At 41.1% G+C, this 12,451-nt stretch overlaps 1 protein-coding gene across 2 annotated transcripts in view; it reads left to right on the plus strand.

Moving 5' to 3' along the window:
• The first annotated feature begins 10,783 nt into the window (after positions 1-10,783).
• LOC121316119 (sprouty-related, EVH1 domain-containing protein 2-like) overlaps positions 10,784-12,451 on the plus strand; it is a 55,012-nt gene continuing 53,344 nt past the window's right edge. For both annotated transcript variants that reach the window (XM_041250899.1, XM_041250900.1), the window contains exon 1: positions 10,784-11,155. In XM_041250899.1, the coding sequence (XP_041106833.1) occupies positions 11,130-11,155 (26 nt within the window). In that variant the 5' untranslated portion in view covers positions 10,784-11,129. The remainder of the gene's footprint in view (positions 11,156-12,451) is intronic.

The raw sequence follows: 12,451 nt of genomic DNA on the forward strand, positions 1-12,451 counted from the left end.
AGAGAGTTGTTCCCAGTGTCTACATTGTCTGGGACGTTTGCCGTGTTAAAGATAGGTACTTTGCTTTAGAAGTGTATTGATTTTCTTTGAAACAATTGCAGTAAATACAAAAAAAAAACATTGCAGAAAAGTATGTGTATTGCAATTATGCCAGACCACTAGCCAGAGTATTTACTTTTTAATATCAGGGGAACAGATAGGTCACAGTGTAGCTTTAGGGTTAAACAGTGTCGCAGGTGGACAGGTTAATGGTTTCACTGTACCAGATTGTGAGTGGATAGCATCACAGCCCTGGCTGGGACAATGGCTCCTCCTCTTCTATCTTTGGAGATGGCAGCGACTCCTCCCCCTTTGGCTCTGGCGATGGCAGCGGCTCCTCCCTCTCTCGGGACGGCAGCTCTTCCCTCTGACGCTTTTCGAGGACGGCATCTCTTCCATCTTTCGCCTTCAGGGATGTGGCAGGTCCTCCTTCCCTGGTGCTCACATTCTATACATTGGGTCTGGCAAGGATGAGATTTATTTATTTATTTATTTATTTATTTTATAAATTTTGTAGTCACCAATTGATTTTTACCTCATTTTTCTCCCAATTTGAAATGGCCATTTTAATTATTTTAGGCTCATCTCACTGCTACCACCCCTACGCTGACTCAGGAGCAGCGAAGACAAACACACGCTGTCCTCTAAAACGTGTGCCGTGAGCCGACCATTTTTTTCCACTCTGCAGGTCCGCCATGCAGCTACCTCAGAGCTACAGCATCGGAGGACAATGCAGCTCTGGGCAGCTTACAGGCAAGTCCGCAGGCATCCAGCCAGTCTACATGGGTCACTGGTGCGCGGTGAGTTGAGGACACCCTGGCCAACCTAAGCCCTCCATGACTGAAACAGAAGAAGAAGAAGAAGAAGAAGAAGAAGAAGAAGAAGAAGAATTTAACACTTAGATAAATTAGTAAGTTGCATATCAATTTGGGGTTACTGTAGAAATGTAATAACTGGAAACTGTGTCTCAATTTAAAAAAAAAAGTTTGGCTATGGTGGAGTGAGTTATTATTTTTATTATTATTGTTGTTGTTGTTGTTAGTATGGCCTGTTATTATTACCATTGACCTACTGCATACTGTAAACCGAATACTACTGGGGCAATATCATAGCAATTTTATTTCTCAGTTTGTAACAGTAAAGCAAATCGGTGGGCTACACTCACTATATCTGAAGAGATAGCAAGCTCTTTGGATTTGCAACAGGCACTGTACTGTAAAGCCCAGGTAGAATTGCCAGATATGTATTGCAACAAGTGTTATGTTTTAAGTATCATCTGTGAATTAAACAGGCATCTGTGTAAACAAAAAGCAAACCGAGATTGCAGCTGATGATTGATGGTCATACCCTTGACCTGTGGTGAAAAACTACCCCAAATAATTGTAACCCTTTTTTCTTTTCTTTTTTAAATTGCAAACTTGAATGTCACTTCACAGCCAACTAGGATGTTGCCAGGTTATTGACCCCTGTAGGGGTCACTGCAGAGTGGTGAGGTTAACCATCTCGAGTCAATTTGCTCTCTGTAGTTTTCTTTAAACAGGAAAGACCTGGGTTTCAGAATATGAAGCAGGAGGCATGCACAATATATACAGTATACAATTACCACATGGCACTATCAGGACACTTTTTCATGTTTTTTCATGTTGAAAAAAAATAAAACCTTATCAGAGGCATTGAAAAGGTTACTAAACGCTAGTCTGAACATTTAAAGATTGAAGAATGGAATATGAGTACTGTATAACTCAGCCATAGTCATTTGTCACATGGTTCATTGAAAGGCTGAAACAAGATCTATTACTATTAATTGTGATTGGTTCATACCACCAACAGTGCTGGTCATTGGTGAATCTTGTGATGTTGTAAACTACTATGGAACAGATGAAAAAAAAATGGATTAAAGATCTGGAAAATATTGAATAAACTGACAAAATGTCTCCACTATATCAGAAAGGTCTATTGATTTCATCCCCAGCAGGAAATAATAATTTCTAATATGTATTACCACAATTTCTTAGATCTGACATTTTCCTATATAAAAGACAAACAGATTACAGTAAATGTGAAGCTACACATATTTAAATGCTGACCTTTCGACTTCACAAGGTCACATGGAGGAAGATTGAGAACATTGAATCACTGAATAAGTAGCAATTAGTTACTGAGAAGAGCTAAAGCATGATACTTTTGAAAGTCTAAGTTCTTGTAAAACTTCCGGAAGCAATTCAGCTCCTCAGTAACCAACGGCGCCTTTTCTATTGCCTGTTTGATTGAAGAGCACTATAAAAAATAATGGCGGCTCTGAGTTTCTTGATTAAATCTACCCCTTAGCACTGGCGGCGGAACTTTGGAGGCAGGGAGGACATTGCACCCCCCCCTCCCCATGAGAACATTACTGCTTTTACCCCCTCCCCCATTCTGAATTTAAAAAGCATCTAGAGCTCACACCCTACAACAGATACATATTTACCACAATGTCTTTTTTTCAGCAAATGTCTGTATCCTACGAATGTAGTAGCAGCAGTATAGATCTACCTGCCACATTAAAGATTTTGTTTTAAACTGAGTATACTTTGCTTTCAATGCCTAACAAATCTAATCGGAGAAGAAATTTAAATGGTTTATCGGCGACTAGCTGTGGAAAAGGCGAATCAGATTTGCAAACAAAGCAAATACGTTGTGCTTGTATCACTGTAAAAACCACATTTCAGTCAGCTCATGTATTCAATGACCACGGCAAAAGTGCGCAAAATAACTTCATTTAGAATGCACCAGTGTTGGCTTCTCTAGCAAAGCAGCCAGAAATCACTCTCACCACTTCACCGATGAGCGATCCTTACAGATGTGCCTCCTGCTTTTGCAAAGCAAGGCGCTGTACATTTCAAATTAAGTTATTTTGCGCACTTTTGCCGGGGTCATTGAATACATGAGCTGACTGAAATGTGCTTTTAACAATGATATTAGCATTTATATTGACCGTAGCCTGCTTAATTATATATTAACTGTTTTCTGAAGAACATACTACAACGTCAGGTTACGGATGTAATAATGGTTCCCAGAAAGAGAAGACGACCTACAACAATACTTTTGGGATATGCCTGCCACAGATCCAGTATTCACTGAGCATTTTATATCAGAGCTGCTGATAGGCCCCTCCAGGGAGTGACGTCCTCGGTCCCGCCTCCCAAGGGCTCAAACAGTCACTCCATATAGATCACTTCCTCTTTTGCATCAAACCCACGAAAGCGACCGATGCGACCTCGCAGGTTGGTGGTCATTTTCTCTTTCAGGGAACCAGGGTTACATCCATAACCTAACGTTACTTGTCAATTCGAAGACGACCATCAGCAATACATTTGGGAAAAGTACGCCAGAGCCGTCATGAGGGATCGTGAGCAGAACAGCAGACTAGGGATGTCTCAAGACCACAAAACCACTGTTAGCGGTGCAAGCGTGCAACCTCAAGGCCTTTCCGAAATGTTCCAAAATGCACTCTAACACCTGAGGGTGGAGTTTCCATTCTGACGGGTGAGGACCCTCTTTCAAGAGGAGGCCCGCTGCCCAATTCACCATTCCGGGAAGATGAACAGCTCGGAGGGATAACAGGTTCCATTGTGCCCAAGTTAGTAATCTGAAGGCTATGTGACATAACCCCAGGGACCAAAGTCCTCCCTGGCAGTTGACATACACCACTACCGACATGTTGTCCCTCCAGACAAGGACATGCCTCCCTTCAAGCACCGGGAGAAAATGCTAGAGAGCAAGATGAACCACTTGCAATTCCAGCGCATTTATATGCAGGGATCTACAATGGCCCGACCAGGACTCGTGGACTCCTTTGCCGGCCCAGACTGCTCCCCAACCTAAGTTGGATGCATCTGTTGTCACCACCTGATGGCTGTGGATCACTCCCATTGGATTACTCCCATTGGATCTGAACCACGTCGGAAGTGGGCGCATATGGAGGGCTGATGAAGCCGCAGTCATCAGACCTAGTAACCTGACACAACACCAGAGGTACTATTGATCTCGAAACAGGGATAGTCAATTTTGAATGGCAGCCACTCTGTCGCCTAAGGGAATCCAGCCAGAGTCTAAAATAAACCATACTCTGCACCGGATTTAATTGGCTTTTGGCATCATTGAGGGTGAGACCCAGCCTCAATAGATGCTCCGTCATGATCGCTGTGTGGGCCACTGCTCTTCCACTGGGAACAGATCAGCCAGTCATCCAGTTAGTTCAATGGCCTGATCCTTTGCAGCCACAAAGGGGCTAGGATGGCATCCATGCATTTTGAAAACGTGTGGGGGCTAAGGAGAAGCCGAATGGCAACACGGAAAACTAAAAGATTCTCCCCTGTAAGCGGGACAAATAGGGATGTGAAAATACGCGTTCTTTAAGACCACAGTAGTAAACCAATCGCCTTCAATAATAGCCATTCCACGTGTCAGGCTAGGTATACTGCGGATGAGGTTTTTTCTCAAGAAGAGTGTTTATGGGGAACAAATGGGAAAAAGAAGAAAGAAGGAAAACAAAATGGAAGTGGAGCTTGAGTCAGGCCATCTGTGGGATTGGATTATGACAAATCCGGGGCTAGAGGACCTGACCATCCCAATGACAATTAATGCCCTGTGGCAGAGGGATGGGGAGTGATGGGAGGCCTGGCAGCAAGGACACAGCCCAAGGTCGCTGGAGGAAATTGCAGAGATGGTCCTCTGCTACTTAGAGGCAGACCTGGAAAGAACAACAGCCCAGGTACCAGTGTCTCCAACACGAGAGGGAGGAGCCCCGCTGTCTCCAGCGCGAGAGGGAGAAGCCCTGCTGTCTCCAGTGTGATTCACTGACAGAGTCTGTTGGAAAGCGAGGACGTGGCTTGTGGACTGGCTCGTGGCCTGGATTATAAATTGCTCTGCTTTCTGAGCTGGAGGATACTGGAGATGTGAGGGCTTCTGTGGATCAGCCTGAAGGGGTCAGAGGTCATATTCTGATAGAAAAATCTGAGTGGATTGTACATATATTATCTATATATATTTTTTTTGTTAATTTCTTTTCTATTGTATCTTGTTGGGTTTTTGTATATCAGGGATTTGTTTGTCATTATTGTTATTTTACCTGAATTATTTGTCTTATTTGATGCTAGCTTAATTGTGCTAGTTATTGATGTAAGTAAAAGAGGGACTTTCTGAATGGAATTGCATTTCTCAAGTATTTATATTTACCCCTGTGTTTATCGTGTGTGCTCCTTTGGGTGGTCCAGGTGGCAAATGTGTGTTAAGAACCTGTAAGCAAAGTATAGGCAAAATGTATTAGTGAATACTTACCTTAGATATTTACCTGTGACAATTGCTTATGGGATGTAGCCGAAAGGCATTGAGCCACGCTTGAATGGGGTGCATATGCAGTAACCCCAATTGGATAGCTGACGAGGCTGCGGCCATCAGACCCAGTAGTTTTTGACACAACACCAGTTGCGCTGTGGACAGGGCCAGATAGTTTTGAATACCCTCCACTGTGAGGGTACTGCGGGTATCAGGCACTGTGTGCACTGAGCACTGTGTACACAGAGTGTGCCGAATGTCTTGTGCAGAGTATCGTGTGCACCAAGTGCACGAGGCACTATGCACACTGAGGCACCGCATACCTTTCATACCGAGTGCTCGGAGTTCATTGAGTGCACTGAGGCACCGAATGGTATGAGCACCAAGCACTGTGTACACGAGTGCACGAGCGTAGTGTGCACCAAGCGCTATGCCCACCGAGGCACCAAAGCACCATATGCACCGAGGTACTGAAGCACTAGGGGAAGCTAATGCAGCGTTGCCTACTCTAACTGTGTGTAGTCAGGCACTGAAGCACCGAACTCACTGATCACTGAGCGCACTGAGTACCTTGCACACTGAGTGCATCATGTGCAGAGGCGCTAGAGCACAGCCCCGGTGGAGGAACACACAGCTGACTGACTGTTGTTTTTTTGTTTGGTTTTTTTTGTCCAAGCTGTGTGAACGACAGCCGGCAGAGTCACTCAACAATGGGGCGGCAAGTTGAGCCCCGTGGAGGAACGGTGTTCTCCCTGAAGGTGTAGGTTGAAAAACAAAACACGCACACACCAATACTGCACTAGCAGTCACACTCATACAACGGTCAACCAAGAAAAGGACGACTGCGACACAAGTGAAGCAGACCATGAAGAAGAAGGAAAAAAGACACTCAAAATGCAGCGGCTGATTCCACAAGAGCGGGGTTAGCCGGCTCTCAGCATGAATGCAAGGGAACTACAGTCAACTCAGAGGAGCTCTTTCAAAACACACTGAGGTTAGTGACACAGACTTACTTGACACCTTACCTTGTCACCTTAAGTGACACCTTACTGTAGGTGAGAGGCAAAAGAGGAAGAGAGCTCCGTGGAGCGACTATTTATTCCCTTGACAGGCGGGACCGAGGGCGTCACTCCACAGAGGGGCCTATCAGCAGCTATGACATAAAATGTTCAGCGAATACCTACTTAAGGCAGGCATATCCCAAAAGTCTTTGTTGGTTATCATCTTTGAATTGAAAGGTAAACATAAAAGATGATAAAGCCTGTTGACTTTTAAGTATTGTAAAAAAATTCAATAATTTTCTATATGGTCAGGGCTCAAGATGGTGTCTCGAGACCAATGTTTGAGCCTAAGTGTGCGAGAAAAATTAGAGTTTTTTATACCACAAAGTCAAATTTTCTTTTGTGTTTTATTTTTTTTTCTTTTAGTACAAGATGTTTGTATTATTTAGTTTTTGCTTAAATAAACACATTCCTAATATTACAAAACAAAACTTGGTTGTATTGTTTTTATTTGGTTAAAAAGCATCAAGATACTGTATGTTTTGTTTTGTACCCGACTTTTACAGTGGTATTGCGTTGTTTGGCCACAAGGTGACGCAAGATACTAGTTTTACAAAGTGGCTAAGTTTTGTGTAAATAGAACTTTACATGTTATATAGGTGTATCTTTAAATTGACATGTTATATTATCACAGATAAGCCTGCCGCGTTGTTTAGTAGTTTAAAACTTTTGCTTTTTGAGATTATTCAGTTAAAGTGGTTTGCCCAAAAATTGTGTTTCTCTTCTTTGGAATCTGAGCTGTTTGTTGAGGTGTATCCACCTTCAGCATAAGCACATCTGATTAGTCTGCTTTGTACACCAAACTCGCTTTGCAACCTTCATTGCTGTGACGCCGCTCTTTATATTTCATATAAAAACAATTATAAAATACACCAATTATGGAATAAATGTGTGTTGTATTGTGTATTTTTTTGTTATTGATTTATATAATTTCATATAGTTGACCATGTATTTGTAAATTTGCTCAAACATTTTATTATTATTATTATTATTATTAGTTTATTTAGCAGACGCCTTTATCCAAGGCGTCTTACTGAGACACTTAAAACAAAAAAACAACGTGAATTTGCAGTCCACTCGGCCCTATACTGAACCTGGGGACCAATGTTACAGGAAAAGAGATAATATAAACATACTATGTATTGTATAAATATGTGTTAATATACACAATGTTATTACAATATGTTCATGACCGAGGATACTATGATGACCGGGATGATGTAACAAGTCACTTAACCTCCTCATGCTCCATCCTGCAGGTTAGATGTTAAATCAGTGCACTATTGTAAGTGACTCTGCATATGATGCACAGTTCACAGTTCATGGTGTAAAGTGCTTTGTGATGGTGATCCACTGTGAAAGGCGCTATATAAAAATTAAGATATTATTATTATATTATTAATCTTCAACATGTACAAGCAGGGTTTCAAACCAGGCTTTTTAAGTTGTATAACTGTGCACTGTGATGCACAGTGTAAATGCTTGTTCCCATAAATACAGTACATTCAAGTGTGGATTATATAATTGTTACATAAATTAACTATAATTTTCCCTCAGACATATTACCATATATACCAGTCAAATACATAACATTAGCTTTGTCTTGGAGTTAAGAAGTGAATCAGGTTGTGTGTGTGTTGGATATGAATTTAGTTAACAAAGTCAATAATGAATCACAATTTGACATATCAAAGTTCATTAAATAATCAGAGTCAGTGTGTGGGTCTGTCTGAACCTCGCTCTGTTCCATTAAACCTTGCATCCACAATCTTCAAGTGTTCGTTTACATTTTAGAAATGCATGAATTGATCCAGATCAGGGGATGGGTATAAAAAAAATATCAAAGGCCTTGAATATCCCTTGGAGTACGGTCAAGACGATTATTAAGAAGTGGAAGGTGTATGGCACCACCAAAACCCTGCCTAGATGAGGCCGTCCCTCCAAACTGGATGACTAAGCAAGAAGAAGGCTGACCAAGAGGTCAATGCCAACTTTGCAAGAGCTACAGACTTTTATGGCCAAGACTGGTCAAAGTGTGCATGTGACAACAATATCCGAAGCACTCCACAAATCGGACCTGTATAGTAGGGTGGCAAGAAGGAAGCCATTACTCAAGAAAGTCCACCCTGAATCCTGTTTGAAGTATGCAAAAAAACACTCAGGAGATTCTGTCGCCATGTGGCAAAAAGTTTTGTGGTTTGATGAAACTAAAATGGAACTTTTTGGCCTAAATGCAAAGTGTTGTTTGGCACAAACCCAACACAGCTCATCACCCAAAGAACACCATCTCTACTGTGAAGCATGGTGGTGGCAGCATCATGTTATGGGGATGTTTCTCATCGGCAGGGACTGGGGCACTTGTCAAGATAAAAGGGGAAAGGAATGGAGCAAAGTACAGAGAAGTCCTTGAGGAAAACCTGCTGCCCTCTGCAAGAAAGCTGAAACTGGGATGGAAGTTCACCTCTCAGCATGACAACACCCCAAAGCACACGGCCAAAGGTAGACTGGAGTGGCTAAGGAACAAATAGGTAAATGTCCTTGAGTGGCCCAGTCAGAGCCCCGACCTAAATCCAATCAAATATCTGTGGCATGGCTTGAAGATTTCTGTCCATCAACGCTCCCCAAGAGTTTTGTAAAGAAGAATGTTCAAATATTACCAAATCTAGGTGTGCAAAGTTGGTAGAGGCCTATCCCAACAGACACACATCTGTAATTGCTGCCAAAGGTGCTTCCACCAAGTATTAACTCAGGGGGTGGAGGTTTATCCAATTATGATCTTTCAGTTTTGTATTTTTAATATATATTTTTTTTCTCAATGAAAACTTTTTCCCCTTAACAGTGTGGATTATGGTGTGTAGATAAGTGAAAAAAAATCCTCATTTAAATGCATGAAACTCTGAGGCACACACAAGAAAATGTGAAAAAGTTCAAGAGGGTGTAGACTTTCTATAGGCACTCTATGTATATATATATATATATATATATATATATATATATATATATACACACACACACACACTCCCATATCAGATGGTTTGATTGAAGCAGCATTCCAATATTGGGTTGAATTCAACCTCATGTTTTTCTGCTGGTGTTGCATCTTGATCACATCTCAGGTGACCAGGTGTTCACAGCTCACAACCTACACATTAAATAACTGATCAAATTAATTAAACCATTTAAATAAGGCTTTTTTAATGGTTATTTAAATAGCCATCCTCTCACTGCTATTATAATTTTTTGTTTGTTTTTAAGCAGCTAGCTAATTTCAGTACACTGGTGTACAATTTGTGGCCAATTAGTTTAAGTATCCATACTGTGTAATAGGTAGGGCCTAACGCCTACTTTATATTGAGTTCAATATGACTACTGTAATAATAATAATAATAATAATAACAATAATAATAATAAATTAAATAAGTAAAAATGCATTTACGTGTTGGCAGTTTTCTTTCTTTTTTTAAACCACTGCATCAGGCTTTGTTTATTGACGTTGATGAGGTTCAACCTGCTGGATTCAGTTGCTTGCAACCTCTCGATGCTCTCTCTGTCTGGGCCAAATCGCGCCAGAACTGAACAGCTACAAAATTACTGTATTTTTACACACAATGGTAGGTTTATATTGAATATAAACTAAATGAAAACGCATGGCACACTGAGGAATAAGCACATACGACTGTGTTAATCACTTTATAAATATAATGTTCTTCATTACCCTAGTACCTTGTTTGTTTATTTTCTGTATTTTGCTTTTACTTCAGACAGATGCCATAAATTAAAAGTGGTTGTTTACGTTATTTTGACAAAAAAGGTATTTAGAGTGTGTCGCGCTACAGGAAGTGGCTGAAATCTTTAACTTTTTAAAGATTCTGAACAAAATGTCAGGACGCCGGTGCCTTTGATGGAAAACCGAGACGTCTGGTCAACCTAATCACATCGCTTTTGTGAAATAGGTTTGAATCTCAATACACGTTTACTGAAAAAATATGGTTAGTATATCGTGCATAATTAACAACAACAAAAAACACCACTCAATCTAATTATTTAGCATTCTCATAGTAACAAATTGCACTTTGAGTATGTGTAAAAATGTAATTATTTAATATAAAAAACATTTGTGATAATGAAAAGGCCCTTGTTTTTACCAACTTAAAAAAAAAACTAAACACTTGGTATTGTCCATCTATGTAATACTAATGGATACAATTAGTACAAGCTCTATCTTTAAACTGTACCGCAAATTGCAGCCGTCGTTAAAATAACTTGGCTACGGTACAAACCAAGCACTACTTGCTGAGAGTTGGTTTGAACGAGCAGTTCCCGCGGACGGTTACAGGGCTGCAGATTTTCCCCAGGCTGCGGTAGAACGGGTTGCTAGGCTGACGTCATCGCTTCCGCTCTGCTTCTGCTTCTCCCGTGTCGGCGGCGCTGCTGAGAGAATCCAACATGGAGTAACAGAAGATGGGGCTCGGACGGGGCCACCACCACCACCAGCAACAGCAGCAGCACCGCACGCTCTCAAACACGGGCGTTTTGTAACAAAATTCACACTCCGGCAAGGCAGGAGAAAGGGAGGATTTACACTGTACACAGACACGCATTTCCAAAACAGCAAGAAGAGAACCGGCAAAATGTGAAAAAGGGTGAAAAAATGAGGAGAGCACAGTCTGTAGCCGCTGTGGGATATTATTATAGGTGAAAAGGAAAAAAAAAATGACCGAAGAAACACACCCAGACGAGTAAGTTTTTATGAATGCACAGAGGGGAGGGGGGATCGAAAGTTGCATTGCCTTATGTTATTCTGGTGTAGGTTTTTTTTTTCTCTCTTTTTTTTTTTTTTTTTAAGTTGTGGAAGTTTTGTTCGATACAGTTCGGAAGTGTTTCGGAGTTGAAAGCTTTGTTGCAGCAGTCATGTCAGTCACCCAGTCAACGGGGAAGAGGGGTGGCCCACCTTGTTTCGAGAGCATTGGTTGGGGGTGGATCGAATAGGATTGTTATCCCTAAAAGATTATTTCCTTCTAGATATATATATATATATATATATATATATATATATATATATATATATATATATATATATATTAGCTCAAAGAGCCAGCTGCCCTATATTACAATCGCATAGTTAAAACTGTGTTGTTTGGCGTGTACTTTGATTGTGTTTGTCAGATCACGTCTAGATGTAAATATATAGTACTGTATGCTTCAGCTTGCCCTGCTCGTGCTTGTTTTGCAAAAGACAAAATTGCTCGCCGTGTATGTGAATTGACTGAAATGTAATATCCGCCATTTCTTTTCTTGAATCGCTCTCATTTGCATACCGCACTTCATTCATAAAAACAGACTCCAGTCGGGGGAGGAGGGGGACAGAGAAGCCCTCAAAGAGGACTTGTCTGGGTCAAGGCGTAGTGTATGATTTGGACATGCAGCTTTTTCTGTAACGCACATATGTTAATTTACAATTGGGCATAATTTAGCCTTCCCAAACTTACATTTTGTTAATTAATATAAACAGCATTTAATTTGGAGGTTTATAGTGACTAAGTGATTTTTTTTTTTTTTGGGGGGGGGGGGGGGGGGGGGTGGGGGGGGGGGGGGGGGGGGTTCAATTGGAGGGGAAAAAAAATATTATCAGTGTACTTGCCACTCTGGAACTTTAGCGATTAATATTTAAGGTTTGCTTTGTTTTGTTATTTATTTAATGACTCAAATATATTTTTTAAATTGTTTCTGAATATAGCCCCTTTCCTTTCGTTTACAGTTACCAACTGTCTGCTCACGCAGAAATAAGGGTTGTTTGTGAGTTGGCTGTCACTTGATCCTGGCCATTAACAAATACAGTAACCAGCCTTCAACTTGTTCCATTCATAACTGGACTTACCTGGCATGAGAAACCAAAAGTATGCACTGAGTAACCACTGGAGGACCAGTGTTGCCTTGTGATACAGTCCGATTGTGTTACATTATATTGGAGATGATTAGGGTGACCAATATCACTGCTATACAAAGGAGCACGTGGGATACAGTATTTATATAGT

Source organism: Polyodon spathula, chromosome 5 (assembly GCF_017654505.1).
Source record: "Polyodon spathula isolate WHYD16114869_AA chromosome 5, ASM1765450v1, whole genome shotgun sequence".
Lineage (NCBI taxonomy): Eukaryota > Metazoa > Chordata > Actinopteri > Acipenseriformes > Polyodontidae > Polyodon > Polyodon spathula.